At 43.6% G+C, this 15,410-nt stretch overlaps 1 protein-coding gene across 1 annotated transcript; it reads right to left on the bottom strand.

Moving 5' to 3' along the window:
* Positions 1-4,745: 4,745 nt before the first annotated feature.
* map1lc3c (microtubule-associated protein 1 light chain 3 gamma) lies at positions 4,746-5,915 on the bottom strand. Its single transcript, XM_061232240.1, has 4 exons — positions 5,758-5,915; positions 5,610-5,665; positions 5,424-5,530; positions 4,746-5,114 (listed from the first exon to the last, which is right to left on the bottom strand). The coding sequence occupies exons 1-4, from the start codon at positions 5,813-5,815 to the stop codon at positions 4,913-4,915; spliced, it is 423 nt and encodes a 140-aa protein (XP_061088224.1). The 5' UTR covers positions 5,816-5,915; the 3' UTR covers positions 4,746-4,912.
* Between the last annotated feature and the right edge of the window lie 9,495 nt (positions 5,916-15,410).

Raw genomic sequence — 15,410 nt, 5'->3', positions numbered from 1 at the left:
ACACACACACACACACACACACTCACACACACACACACACACACATACATACACACACACTCACACACACATACACACACACATACACACACACGCATACACACACACACACACACATACACACACACATATACACACACACACACACACACACACACACACACTCACACACACCGCCCCACGGCTGGGCTCGCCGACAGTGGAGCAGAAGGGCGTCTCTGGAGCGGATGGAGACGGCTGTCACAGACTTGTGCTCAGGAGGTTAGCAGTACCTGTGTGTGTGGGAGGGGTTTCTTTTGTTTTTGGAAAGGTCTGGAAGACCCAAGGGTAAGAGGAACAAGGTAGCAGCAGCTACAAAGAAACTTGAAGCTTGGGTGTGTTGATTTCTGATCCCCCCCAAACACGGTGCACCCAATAATACTGTTCTTGTGTCTGCTTACAGTTAAGGCCTGCCAGTCATAACATTATGAGCCAGTCCAGATTAGATACTCTGATGTGAAATACGTCTGCCCAACTAAGGGGTTGTGCCTTTGATAACAACCAATGGTCAACAATTTTCTGGTCTTCTGAAGGGTAGCGATATTGTCAGGGATAAAATGGAAGGTGATTCAAGCACTCCCCCAATAATCTAAAGCAGGGCTTCCCAAACTGCTTTCGTGGCCACCTGGACTGAGGATGGGGTCAAAAGTTGGGTTTTTTTGTCTCTTTAAAATATGTGGATGTAGGCTACTACATGTCGAACATCGCATCAGCTTCTTGTCTATAACAAGGCAATGAGGTACACAAAGGTTGTGGTATCTTGGCAGTATAGTCACGGCTAAATCGCGTTATTGGGCATGGGGTGAGTGTGTGGGGAACTGGGGTTGTGTAAATTTGGGAACATTCATTTGTGGTCACAGAAAAAAGAGTTTGTGAAACCCTGGTATTAAATATAAGTACAACCTGCTCGAGATGGATGGGATCCAGATATGCATCGCCCTGATCGCATGCTTAGTGTAAGCAATCAGCTGCTTTCCGTTACAGTGTTGAGTTTTTTGTCCTTAAATCAAGTGTTTGTTCGGTATGTGGAAAGCACTGAGGGAACATTTGCTTATAACTCTAAACTGATGGATTTTAGGATAATTTGGGTTTAAAAAACATGTATGTTTGTATATCGACGCGATGCTCGTTGTCTCTCTCCCTAACATCAGTAAGCCCAGTGGGCTATTAGAATTCCCCTACGCCGAATTCAGTTTTTGCTTTTTGTAGGCCTACACCTGTTGTAAACGAGTTTTTTTACATTCCTTTAAGATACACGGTTTCTACGTTCCTTTTCCTGCTTGCCGTGTTCCACAGATTTGCACTCTTCTGGCGAAACTGCTGTCGTCAAATAACATAAAAACGACAGTTGGTCTAAAGGCGCGATGGGCTGTATTTTTACAACATTTCGAAAACTTTCGCAATTATACTCGAGGAATAGGAGGGCTCCGCTTATTTTAAGTGTTTCGCATTTGCTAAAAAAAAAAAAACCCTTTGGTTAATGATTATGACGGAACATTAAGCGAGGATCTTTACGCCATTACCGTGAGTGGTGTCTCCACAGCACCGTCTCTCTCACTCCACTCGAACTCGACACTGTCGGAACATTTAATTTGGCTTTCCCCAAGTCTCCAATTAATGCAGTCACCGGAAAAGGTTAATTTCAAAGGAGAAACAATTTGATGATGTGCACGCTCCCTAATGAACAAATGTAATTTGGTAATGCAAACAAAGCCGCTCTTGAATCAACAACGAAGGGGGATTATAAATTAGATGCAATATCCTGATTGCGGCGCGTACGTGGGCCGGTTCGGCGTGTCATCTCCCTTGATTGCGCCGCGCGGCGGTTTTTTTTTTTCCATCGCTTTGATTTTCTCGCTCTCGAAAGCTCGCATTACGATGTCGTGACATTGATGGAGCGGATCGGATGTGGACTTCGCGGCTGGCAAGCAGGCCCTGTTCTGGTAAAGCTCAAGCTGGTCCAGATGGACTCGGGACCGCCGGAATCCTAGTTCCGCTAATAATTCCTGTAGAGGAGCCTAGATTTAACAACTGAGTGGATTCCCTGCTGAACAAAAGCAGCTCAAGCTAAGTTTTCCAACAGCTGGTAGCTGGTTGACAAGTTCGGACCAGCTCCATTCTCAACATGGTTTGACCAACTGAAGCTATGTTTTGAAACGGCTGGTAGCGGGTCATTTCAAGATGGTCAGACCTGGATTTTGCAGCAGGCTTAGAAAGTAAACCCACATTTAAGATAGAACATCTGAACTCGACCTCTGGTGATTCTGTGTTTGGGGAAAACGCTCCGTACGACTTGCGGTCCAGGCACAAAGTATCCTTTTTAGTCCCGCTAAAGTCCATGGTTATAGATGATAGGGCAGGATCATACATTTTACCGTAATAATTTTATGCTGCGACATAATGTCATGAAATGCAAATTTTGAAGCCAACATGTCGTGAAATATGGCTATTAACTATTGCCGCCACTGTTTGATCCTTTGCTGGTTTCTGTATGGTGCGTTATCAAGACTCAAGAGCTCCCCCTGGCGGAAAATACCAACAACAACCATCTTAAACCTGAAAAAAGTGTTTAGATTTGGATTTACGGTTTATATAACGTGCCGGCTACCGCATTTTTCATGATTTACCCAAGGTGACAATAAATGAAGAAATTATGAATATATACATATAGAAAGTGCTGTCTGAATCAATGACCTAACGTGCAAGATGGATTTCCATTATAGTGACGCGTCACCTTTCGGATTGTCTGCAATTAATTTTGAAAAGCTGCTGAAATATTATATCCGCCTAGCATCCTGAAATGCAACGTTGTCCCTTGTCAGGCACATAAGCCTCTGGTGTTACTCTCAAGAACCATATTCTACGATGCTGAAACCTACACTAGGGACATTCAACAACAATGAAATACACATCAACATTCATATCAACATTACATTTACTATAAAGACAGGTATATACATGGAGTATATCCATCGGCTATCCTTAATCTGATCCTACATTTCAGCGCATTATTTCAGTAAAAAGGACCACTGTGCATGTTGAGCAATATTGATATTTAGCGGGATGATGGCGCCGCCTTGTGGTTGGAAAGCGAATTTGATAGATTGATTTTGATAGATTATTCCAGGCGCCTGTAATCTTGTTCCAGACCAAATAAATCAGATAAAGTTAACTGCAAAATATTACTTCCTTGCAGAAATGTAAAACCAGGGAGTTCAACACCAAAAGGGCAACTAAACACACACATTGGATTATGTCAAAAGTCACTTCAAATCTATAAGCCGTTACATAATACATTGTTTATTCATTTTCATCATACTATATTTGTTCAGTCTTATCCAACTCAACACACTTGTGAAATGAGGATTCTTTCTTAATAGCTTGTTTAGACGAAAAAGGATTGAGTGAACCTTTCTGTATACCTTTTGTTCATTGCGGAAGGCGAGAAGCCAAATGTTACCCCCAATTCTTTGTATAACCAGGGATGTCAAAGGCAATTCCCAGGGAGACGCAGTGTCTGCGGGTTTTTGTGGTTTCCTCTCAATCCTCTGACAATTAAGTCAATTAGCCAATCAATGACTTGAGTAAACCGCAGGCGCTGAGAACCTGAAAACAAGCAGACACTGCAGCCCTCCAGGACTAGAGTTTGACACCTGTGTCTTCAACCATTACGACCCAATTCAACCAACACCGTTGCGTAAGCCGAAAAAGGATTCAAACACTAGAATTGAAGGCAGGGGTGCACAAGGGCAGATCCATTTCAGGATTGCGCACCAACTTCTGGTCCCATTTAATTGACTCAATCATATCTAATGACATGCATAAGTACCAGCTACAGCTGCAGGGTGCAAGTGTATCCTCGTGATTTTACTCTACTCCTGCACAGGCTTGAACCAGGGCAATTTATAGAGCGGTCAGCAAAATTAAACAAGGCAATCGGTTGGAATCAAAACCATAAACTGTATGCAGACCAGCCCTCGAGGACCGGAGTTTCGCACCCTTGATCGAAGCCTTACTGCACATCAACTGTTTAATACCACCTCATTTCTAGGCGGGAATACACCCTGGACAGGTAGCCAGTCCATCACAGGGCACACACACTATTCACTCACACACTCATACCCACGGGCAATTTAGACTCTCCAATCAGCCTAACCTGCATGTCTTTGGACTGTGGGAGGAAACCGGAGTACCCGGAGGAAACCCACGCAAACACGGGGAGAACATGCAAACTCCGCACAGTCCAAACACGCAACACGCAAATCCCCGGGCGACGGGGACCGCCTTGCTGTGAGGCGGCGGAGCTACCCACCGCACCATCTGTGCCGCCTTATTACTGGAGATGTGCTTCACTATATAAAAGAAGCTACATTGGAGGAGTAACTCAGCCCAAAGGCACACGCTTGCCTGCCATTCGGTGGGCAACTCATATACGCAATAGTGGGCAAGCGTGCCGATTCGGACAGGGCCGAAGTCTTGTAGGTAGGACTCCAACTCAAGGTAGCAATTCACAAGGCAGCATAATACCCCTGCAGGTTTCTCAGGCCAGAGCCTCTTAGGGTACTGAAGCACCAGACCTGGAGCTGGCACCAATCAGCAGTCAGGAATTCCTCAAACCTGTTCATTATAGAGCCCTTTGGTTAAATCAATGAAAATCAGCAGGTTAATCATTCAACCAATCAATAAAATGACCCAATACAGCCAACTAATTCCAAACAATAGTTTATTATCCATTAAAAAGACACAAAAGAAATCCAGGAGTATATCGTTTTTTACATACAAAAAGTACCTGAACACACAATTTGCCATTAGATCAGCTAAAAAAATTTCCCCGCATAAAAATCCAAGTATTTCATTAGATTACGTAGGTCAGCTACGTTGCACTCCTTTCAACCTTGGCCAGGCATTCCGGAGTGTCCCCGAACATTTCCTGAGAAGCGTACGTCATGTACAGAAAGCCATCGTCGTCTCGGTGGTCCTTGTAGACCTGCGCCATGGTGAGCGACATACTAGCGAGTCCATTGTTGCTGATTAGCAAATAGAAGGCTTGACTTGGCATCAGGGACATCCGATTTCTGAAAGAGGGAAATAATCCGCATTAGGGACAAACTCGTGGATTCAGTAAAGGTTTAATGCACGACCACATTACAGACCCAAGTTGTAGCCTCCGAAATTACAGCGAGTGACTTCTGCAAAGGTAAACACTCCACTGGGCGAAACACGTAACAAAAAAAACCCACCCATACCCAATTTAAAAATTGACCAATTACCCTTCCAAAGAATCAGCGATCCACATAAAGAAACGAATTAGCCATTTGCTGAATTTTACGTGTGCGGTTACACGAGAAAGCAATCGCAATATTCAAAAGAAATGAAGCGCTCACCTTATAATAGTTACAAACTGACTCAGGGACAGTTCTTGAGGAACAAGAAATTTAGTTTTATCCAGCGGAGGCAAGTACTTTTCCCTGGTGTACCTTTCGATTATCACCTGCAGAAAGTTGTAAAAATAATTATTTAAACACATAGTGATACGTGATAAGCAATGACAAAAAAAAACGAAGCCTTACAGGAATCTTGGTTGGAAATTTGGAGCGAATCACGGCCACCTCTTGCTTCCTTGTCGCTGTGGGAGAAGGCGGTGCGAACACATCAAATAGGCCCACCAACTTTCATGCAAACATTACATCGATTACAATGTTTCAAATGACACCTTACCAAAGCTTTTCCTAAGTTTGAAGGCCTTGGTATGTTGTGATTTCTCAAGTGGAGGCATAATGGTACGTGAAAAACTCACACACCAACTTACTCTCACCTCTGCCCTTCTCTTGTCCCTATACTAAAGCAGTCCGTATGGACGAGGCAAGATGTCAGCATTAAATAGGGCTTCCGTCGTGACGTAGTTGTGTTGTGATCGCGACGGATTAAAGTTTGACACTGTCTGAGATAAATTAAACGTTTTTGATTCGGTTAATTTTTCGTTGTTGTGCTGGTCTTGATTGGATATCAGCGGTAGCCTCATGCTAGTCTGAAACAGGTGAGGAAATGTAGCAACTACGACGAATCTCTTCTTGGTCTCTGAACATCCACGTAATGAATATTTAGAGGTAAGGTAAGCCTACCCTAATTTTCGTAAAGCCAGATCCCAAGAAATATGTAAGAAATACTTTCTATGAGAGAAAGCACAACCCATTTGACAGGGTAATACAAGGAGGCACATTTCTGGCAACACCAACAGTAAATTTGATGTGTAAATAATTTTACACCGTATTAATTGTAATTATTTCAAATTCCACAGAAACACTGTTTATTAATGCAATCATCTTTCATGAATCAGGGTGCAAACAAATACGTATTTGCAAAAAGTTATGTGTTCACCTTACAGTGAATTTTGAGGAAAGCAGTTCATGCATTTGTTTAGTACAGAAACGGTAGTATATAATAAGATTTATTCATAGTATTTATATATTGCGAGATAATACGTCATGTTATGGGAACCGAAGCATATAATTGCCAGAAGGGGGCAGTGCTATACAGGAAATGCATTCTTATTTCGAACGTTGTCAAAGAACAAAAACAGCTTTCAATAAATAATTGACAATCACGCATTGACGCTGCTGACATCTAAAGAGATGAAAATGAGAAATAAAAAAACATACAAGTGCATGTTTGACCCAGGTCTGCTTTTGTGTTCCTGTGTCCCTGTGTCAGGGTGCCCTGCTTACTGACTGCCTTGTTTTGCTGTTTTTTTTAAATCAGTCAATCTGCATTTACTCGGAGGGGGTGTGACTGGTGGTCCCTTTAATCTTTTACACGGTGTCTCTTTGTGTGGCGTCTCCACAATTAACCTGTTCGGTTATTTCAACGCAGCCTTTCAGGTCCTGTAGTGTCCCTTTTTAACCAGTAGATGGCCTCATTTCTCATGGTTGTAGTTCTTGTCGATGGCCTTTTATTGCATGACACAGCTGATCAAATATTTGGTTTGTTTCGATTTGTGTACTTGTGCCACTGATTTTCTTTTTAAAAATCCGTATATCCCCCTCAGCAGATCAGCAATGTATTATTTTTTATTATAAATCTAAAATAAAAATATGGATGGATTATACATATATTTATATTATAAAATACAAAATGCCGTATTTGTTGACAGGAAAAATTGAGTTTTTAAAACTGCCTCCCACCCTACCACCACCCAAACTAACCCCTGTACCCCCCTTCCCACCCAAACTGCCCCCTGTACTCCCCCCCCCCCCCCCCACACCCAAACTAACCCCTGTACTATCCCCCCCACCCAAACTGCCCCCTGTCCCCCCCTCCCACCCAAACTGCCCCCTGTACTACCCCCCCACACCGAAACTGCCCCCTGTACTATCCCCCCCACCCAAACTGCCCCCTGTACTACCCCCCCCCCCCACACTACTTTGTGTGCTCTCTAGTACACAAAGAGCTCTTGTACAGCTCAATATGTTTGAACAGACACACAATTTTAATAACTTATGCTGACTTATTCATTAAAATGATCCTTTAAACACTATGACTTGTTTATATTGTCATTGTAGTGCTAACCAACATTTAAATCAAACTTCATCATTATTCTAAAATAAAAGCATTTTGATCAAACTTCCAACAGCTGCCTTCGGTACATGAGGTCAAAGGTCAAGTCTTGGCTGGGGAGTCTCATTGGTCAGATGTCTGCCTGGGCATTATGGGACAGGTCCGTGTGGGCCTTGGTCAGCATCGTACAGCATAATCCAGTCTACAGTCTGTTTGTGGTGTCACTTTTGTTTGTTGTTGGGGTTTTTTTTTGACTAGATTTAGCTTTGTCTTGCTGAGTAAACTGGGCTCTCTGCTGAATTCAATTTTAAAATGAATCTGCAACAATGAACGCTGACATTTTACTTCCACCTGGTTTAATTATTCTCTCTCGCTCGCTCTCCGTCTCCCTCCCTCCCTCCTTCCCTCTCTCTGCCCCCTCTCTCTCTCTCTCTCTCTCTCTATTTATCCCCTCTCTCTCTCTCTCTCTCTCACTTTCTCAATTCAATTCAATGTGGCATGACAAATTAGTTGACTTGTATTGCCAAATCTTGATCCACAGCAATAACAAACAAACAACAAACCCGGAATAAGTCACAATAATTAGCCTAATAAATCTCTCTCTCACTCTCTCTCTCTCTCTCTCTCTCTCTCTCTGTCTTTCTTCCTTACATGCCAGTCTGTATATAAGTTATGAATTCATGGATCATGCGGTAAGGGTCCTGTCCTGAATCACTCATTCCGGCTGTCGGGCGTAATGACGCGCCGCGTCGCGCGCCATCAGGTCGCGTGTCTATTCCAGCGCGGCTCCGCGGGGGTTTAAACATTGGATGAAATCACCCGGTGCGTTCAAAAAAAAATTAAAAAAAAACCGAGCCGTTTGATCCGGGCTATGAAAAGCCCTGCGCGGAACAGAGCGTTCAGCCCTTCAGCGTGTCTCTTTAATACCAGGCTGAACATATTTGATCAAGCATGGCAGGTTTTTTTTTTTTTTTCCAAAATGAATAATTTCAGGAGGAGAGAAAATAAACGGAAGAGATGGCAATTATGCCAGGGGGTTACGCAATGGCCGCCTGGAGGAGCTGAAATGAGTAAGCGAGAGGAAAGTGAGTCAGACGGACAGATTTTTGGATTGGCGTGTTTTTTTACGTAAGCGCGGCGGAACTCTCTGGAAGGGAAAGGCGCGCTACCACGCGCGCTGAACACCTCCGGGCTTCTTGAAACGCGCGCGGCCGCGACGCGTCGCCGACGGGACGCTCAGTCTTCGTTCGTTTCTATTATTTAATTAGGCCGTTATTAATTAAGCGCATTAAGCGCGTCTCCAGCGCTTGTGAGTGTGTGAGAGAGAGAGAGAGGCTGCGTGTCGTGGAGGTTTGAGGAGAGCAGCGCGCACTCCCCCGGTTGTCTCCGAATGATGATGACTCATGTTTTTCGGCGCAATGCGACCTCCAGGCTGCGTTATCATTCTCTGCTCCTTCTCCATGTCTGTAACCGCACACACAATAACTCGCATCGCAGTTATGCCTCTTCCACATCAATCAGATATTAATCATGAGTCATGAGTCCATGATTGGAGCCAGGTCACTCAGTAATCCTGCTTTGTGAAATACCCCCCTCGATCCATGACATTATTCCTGTGTCTAAAAGTTTCTAATTTTGGTTCTGTAGAATTAAGTTGCGTAGATTTTTTTGTTGTTGTAATCTAGTTGTTTTACATCGCAGATGGATATTCTGGAAAAACAAAAGCAAAGGCAGTTTCAGTTCAGCGAGGGATTGATTGCAGGTGTTCGTGTGGGCCAGGTAAGAAGGTGTGTGATGTAGATAAGGAAGGTATGTGGGTTGGAGCAGTATACATGAATAGGTGTTTGGATGCCGTGGTAATTCAGTGAGATAATGTGTGTCCTTATCAGCTGGAATGGAGGAAGTGTGCGGAGGAATCCATTTAATATGCCTGCAGAGGGCCAGGCGTGAGAACGGGGTTTGAGCCAGATAAGCATTAAATTAAACAAATGACCCACAATCCCCAATGGAAATGACTTCCTCTTTGGTCTTTTGTAGCAAATTATGGTGAAAACAAATGGAAACGGACCATGGTAAATGGTTGGCATTTATATAGTGCTTTTATCCAAAGTGCTGTACAATTGATGCTTCTCATTCACCCATTCATACACACACTCACACACCGACGGCGATTGGCTGCCATGCGAGGCCCCGACCAGCTCGTCAGGAGCATTTGGGGGTTAGGTGTCTTGCTCAGGGACACTTCAACACAGCCTGGGTGGGGGATCAAACCGGCAACCCTCCGACTGCCAGACGACCGCCCTTACTGCCTGAGCCATGTGGCCCCCCCAGGTCTGTGGACCCCTGGATCAGGGGCATCTGGAGGCACTAGTCATTAACCTAAACTTACAGCAACATGTTCACTCCCCAGCGATGTCAGGAACCATGCAGGAACCGGGTCGGAGTGCCCACTGATTTTTGTCGACTTTAATTACTGAAGTGATTCTTTGAAGGCTTTGAGGACTAAGTTTTTTTGTTTTTTTTTACTGTTCTTTTAAAATTCTAAATGTCAGTGTTCTAGAACTTTCAATTGCTTTTTAGTTGCTTTCAATTACCAGTAGTGATTGTGACCTCAGCACTAGAATGCTAATTCCTTTAAAGTCATTCATTGACGGGCTAAAACTCCACACATCATGTTTCCAAAGGGCTAAATTGACTGCTGACTTTAACAGAATAAATTCTGTTCACTAAATAAATAAATAAATAAATAAACCTGCAGATGCTGTGGTTCTGCTGATTTAGGCTGTTATCCAGAGGGGTTTAGAGACCTGCATTCCCCATCCCCGAGGCTTTGCACCGCCATTGTTCCCCCTTTGCGTTCTGGAGCTCAGCCATACCTGTGTAAGCAGCGCAGCGCGAGGTGTAATCGAACCCGTGACCTTCACAATGACACGGGCGCTGTGCCTCTCCGTACCGGACCCGAAGCGCTTACGGAGCGGAAACTCCCGGGTTCCGTCTCACGAGGGGGACGAGGCCGGCCAGCTCAGCTCGTGACTGCCACTACTACTCTCCGTAGCAGAATCTGTGGCAGCGTGTAACGATTAGGGGAACTGGGTTTACAACTCGAGAGGTTGCAGGTTCAATTCCCGGTTGAGTCGCTGTCACTTGCAGCCTCATAGCAAAGATATTAAAACCTTTTGAAGCGTAGTTCTTTTTATTTGATTTTTTTTTTTCTTTTTTTTTTGGAATGTTTCCAAAAGTCAGTGTCCTAGAACTCTGGAACTGGCTTTCAAATACCAGTAGTGATTGTGACATCATCAGCATTAGAATTAGCTTGGTCTAATCAACTGTAAATTATATAAAAGTGTCAGCTAAACAACCAATTATTATTATGTTGTAATATATTTATCAAAAGAGCACTGCTGCTTCCACAAGTCAGCCTGTCTAAAATATCCATGTTATCCCAGTCTTATCCTCTGTGGTACAGAGCTGTGTAAAATGTCCATGTTATCTCAGTCTTATTCTCTGTGGTACAGAGCTGTGTAAAATCTCCATGTTATCCCAGTATTATTCTCTGTGGTTCAGGGCTGTGTAAAATGTCCATGTTATCCCAGTATTATTCTCTGTGGTACAGAGCTGTGTAAAATCTCCATGTTATCCCAGTATTATTCTCTGTGGCACAGAGCTGTGTAAAATGTCCATGTTATCCCAGTATTATTCTCTGTGGTACAGAGCTGTGTAAAATCTCCATGTTATCCCAGTATTATTCTCTGTGGCACAGAGCTGTGTAAAATGTCCATGTTATCCCAGTATTATTCTCTGTGGTTCAGAGCTGTGTAAAATGTCCATGTTATCCCAGTCTTATTCTCTGTGGTACAGAGCTGTGTAAAATGTCCATGTTATCCCAGTCTTATTCTCTGTGGTACAGAGCTGTGTAAAATCTCCATGTTATCCCAGTCTTATTCTCTGTGGTACAGAGCTGTGTAACATGTCTGTGTTATCCCAGTCTTATTCTCTGTGGTACAAGCTGGGTAACATGTCCATGTTATCCCAGTCTTATTCTCTGCGGCACAGAGCTGTGTTGTCTTGGCATGAGGAGCACATTCATTATTAAATGTGTGAAAACATGGAGCGCAGTGAGCACTGACATCAGCAGTGTTATCACACGGCGTTAGCATCTGTGTGGAGAGTGGGCTGTCCTTGTCAGCAGGGGCACCTCTGGTCTTTCACAGGGGCCGTGGCCTTTCAGAGGGCCCTGGTCTTTCGGAGGGGCCCTGGCCCAGTCTTAGGATAAATGGGCTGGGAAGATTAATCCCATTACAAAATAAAACCCTTTCTTCCTTCGTCTGAGTTACACTCTCGCTCGCCACTGAAAATGCCTTTTCAAATCTGGATTCAGTGCACGGGGAATTGTTCAGTCTTATATCAACATGACCTCCTGAGACCTGTGTCCTAGAATGAGAACATTACATTTTGGCTTCCCTGGGCTCTAAACAGCACTTCTCTTAACATAAGGGACATTCAATTAAAATTCAATCAAAAATCCATATCTTCGGAAATATTTTCACTGCAGCATGTTTTTGTCATCCGAGACACTTGTATTCCATCAAAAAAAAAAAAACTAAAAAAAAATAGTCACGCTTTCTTCTCCTGGGCCTGGGTTAAATCAACCTGTTGGACTCATACACACTCCGTTAGAGTTGAATGAACACCAGACATTTTGCTATATGCTTAAACCTGCTAAATGGGATTCTGTACACCCTCTGAGAGAGCCAAGTCCACTGGTGGTGGAGTTTCCCCTGGTATGCAATCTCCCTGTGATTCGGCAGTCAGCCAATGAGCTTTAACCCTTTAAGGTGTGAGGTCATAAAAGGGGTGATCGGAATGTTCTTCACTGAACATTCTAAAGCTGATCAACAACAATCACTACTGGTGACTGAAATAAAATGAGTTCTAGAACACTGACGCATTATTTTGAAAAATACATTCCAAAAAAACTTGAAAGGGCTAAAATGGTGATTTTATTAATTGTAGTAGCCTGCCTGGTTGTCAGGGGTCACCAGGATCAGTGGACTAAAGACTTTTGTTAATCATGGCGTGCAATTTATGTAAAAAACAAACAGCAAAAAACTGTGATATTTGTGTCATTCACATTTTGATGATTTTTGCATATAAGAGAAACAATATGATGTGTTTATGTGTGAATTTATTTCTTTAGCAGGGCATTTTTATCTGGAGTGACTAACATCTTGCAAGATAAGATCGCATTACCAGTTTTTACAGCCGGAAAGAACTCTGAACCCCAGGATATAATGGCTTTGCCCCACCCAAGATTGAAACCTGCAGCTCTGATCACAAATGCACAAATTTAACTGCCTTCCAAGCCAGTTGTATTGGTTTATACTGTAAACGCCCACACAGATGAAGAGAATCTCACAATTGTCATTGTGTTGACTTTGAGGTCATAGGTCACTTACCTGGGGTAACAGGGCTGTTAAAATAAAAGAACAAAAGAACAGTTCAGTGGAAAGTTAGGAAAGATAAGTTAAGAAAGTTAGAAGACTCTCAAGACATGACTAGACTCGGACACTAAATGCCAACAGGTACTCAGTCTTATTCTGTGTGAGTACGAAAATGGCAGGCTATGCCTTTCAAATAATCTTGGGAAAAAAACACTTACCAGCAGCCTTTACCTGTAATTTACCTTGCTTTTGATAGCAGCTTTCAATATCCTGATGGGCCTATTATACTTTGCACAGGGTCTTTTACCTGACTTCCCAGTGAGGAAAAACCCTGTTGTGTTCTTTCTTAATGGCACCTTATTTTAGCTTTAAAAGGTGAATGTGGGTTTGTTTGAGCTGGAAGACTCCTGCTAATGTAGCGGTTAATCGACGGCTCTGAAAAGATGGAGGTTAGCGGTCATCCGTCGGCACTTCGGAAAGGCATCTCCGCGCTGACTCCTGGGTTGTTTCCGACACCGTGCGAGGAACACAGAGAGAGAGAGAGAGAGAGAGAGAGAGGGGGAGAGAGAGAGGGGGGGAGAGGGGGAGAGAGAGAAAGAGCGGGAGAGAGCGAAAGACTGAGAGAGGTGTAGGGAGAGGGGATGAGAGAGGGAGGGAGAAAGAGCTGGAGAGAGATACCGGGGCAGAGAGGGACAGAGTGATGGATAGAGGGAAAGAGAGAGACAGGGAGACAGGGGGAGAGAATGAAGAGAGAGAGAGAGAGAGAGAGAGAGAGAGAGTGTGCACCCCGTCCACTTATAATTCTGTCCAAACCACTTCGCCACCCGGCTGTAAAATCCAGCTTGAAAATTGAGCTGATCAAGCTGGTCATGAAGCTGGTCTAGCTGGGCATGAGCGACTCATCCAGCTAGTGCTGGTAGCCTGTCCAAGCTGGTAGCTGGTCAGCCAGTTTCAAAACATGGCTTGAGCTGGTCAAACAAACGTGAAGCTGGGAGCTGGTCTGAACTGGTCAACCAGCTAAACCATGTTGAGTATGGAGCTGGTCTGAGCTCGTCAACCAGCTAAACCATGTTGAGTATGGAGCTGGTTTTGATCTGGTCAACCAGCTACCAGCTATTTCAAAACCTCACTATTTCTTCAGCAGGGCACCCACCCCACACCAGGACTGAGCTATAACACTTCAACAGGATAGAGATAGTCAGAGGGGTAACACTGTAACGATGCACTGTATTTCATATCCCATAATTCTAGACAGGTAAAGGGAGACATCATGTATGTGTGCTGGTTCAGATTACTTTAGGACTGGTGAGGCAATCTAACAATTTCATGCACAGAATCCACCCAATGGTGTGAACTGGCATTTCTGCATCCATAGCATCTCTCAATCCCTTCCCCCATCTCTCTCACTCGCACACACACACACGCGCACACACACACACAGTATTCCCACTTTAGCCTATCTGCCGTTTTATCTCACTCGAGTGACTGATATCACACATTACAGATCTCGCGTGTGATGTAGCTAATCCCAGAAGTCGAGCTGAAAGCTTGTACCTGCCATGTAGTATAATGCAGTAAAACTCAACTGCCAGCAAATTACAGCCCTCATCTTCCACCACACAGAGCCCAGGAGTGAGTGCATTAAGCCACTGCTATCCGCCTGATTGAGACCCGTCTTGGCAATATAAAGCCACGAATACATACCTTATGCACTCAAGAACACATTCGCACGGGCACTTAACACATGCAGATATACCGTCTATGTACTGTATAGTATACAGTCAGGAATGCCATGTGAACACATGTCCTATTCACTCAGGGACACATTATAAAAGAATAAAACAATAACAAGTATTTATTATTACGGTTACTTACTGCAGGCATTTCCCTCATTGGGTTGCTAGGCAATGTATGAGTAGTTTGAGTATTATGTGAAACAAAACAAAAAAGCCTCCAAGTAAACAATTAATAGTTTCTAAGATGAAAGGCTAAATGGGCTGCATGCACTTATGGGTGAAATTCAAATCATTTTTAATTAGGGACATCAATTTATGGCTTTAGGAAAATTCTATCCACACTTTGAAACTCATGTTGCTCAGCCACGTATTTTGGTAACATTTATGAAATGCTATCTTTTCAGTGCCAAGTAGATGTAGATGACCTGCTTTACTTATAAAAGCCAAGCAAACGATACCCTCCTTTCACAATTAACACCCTAGAAAAGACGGATTTCATATCACCTGAACAAACAGGCATATGGAACCACACAGACCTATAAAAAAAAAACTGGAATCATACGATTACACGAATCTACCGTTAGCGGTTCGCTGGCAGGCTATGCCTTTTAAAATTATGTTCCAACATTCATTTGAACGT

The sequence above is a fragment of the Conger conger genome, chromosome 2 (assembly GCF_963514075.1).
Source record: "Conger conger chromosome 2, fConCon1.1, whole genome shotgun sequence".
Classification (NCBI taxonomy): Eukaryota; Metazoa; Chordata; class Actinopteri; order Anguilliformes; family Congridae; genus Conger; species Conger conger.
The sequence above is the reverse complement of the archived record's forward strand: the minus strand, read 5'-3'. Positions and strand labels throughout refer to the sequence as shown.

Coding starts and splice junctions, on each gene's coding strand:
- map1lc3c (XM_061232240.1), bottom strand. CDS start 5,815: ATGCCTCCACTTGAGAAATCACAACATACCAAGGCCTTCAAACTTAGG. Junction 5,666..5,757: donor CAAACTTAGGAAAAGCTTTG/GTAAGGTGTCAT, acceptor CTTCTCCCACAG/CGACAAGGAAGCAAGAGGTG. Junction 5,115..5,423: donor CAGTTTGTAACTATTATAAG/GTGAGCGCTTCA, acceptor TCCCTCTTTCAG/AAATCGGATGTCCCTGATGC.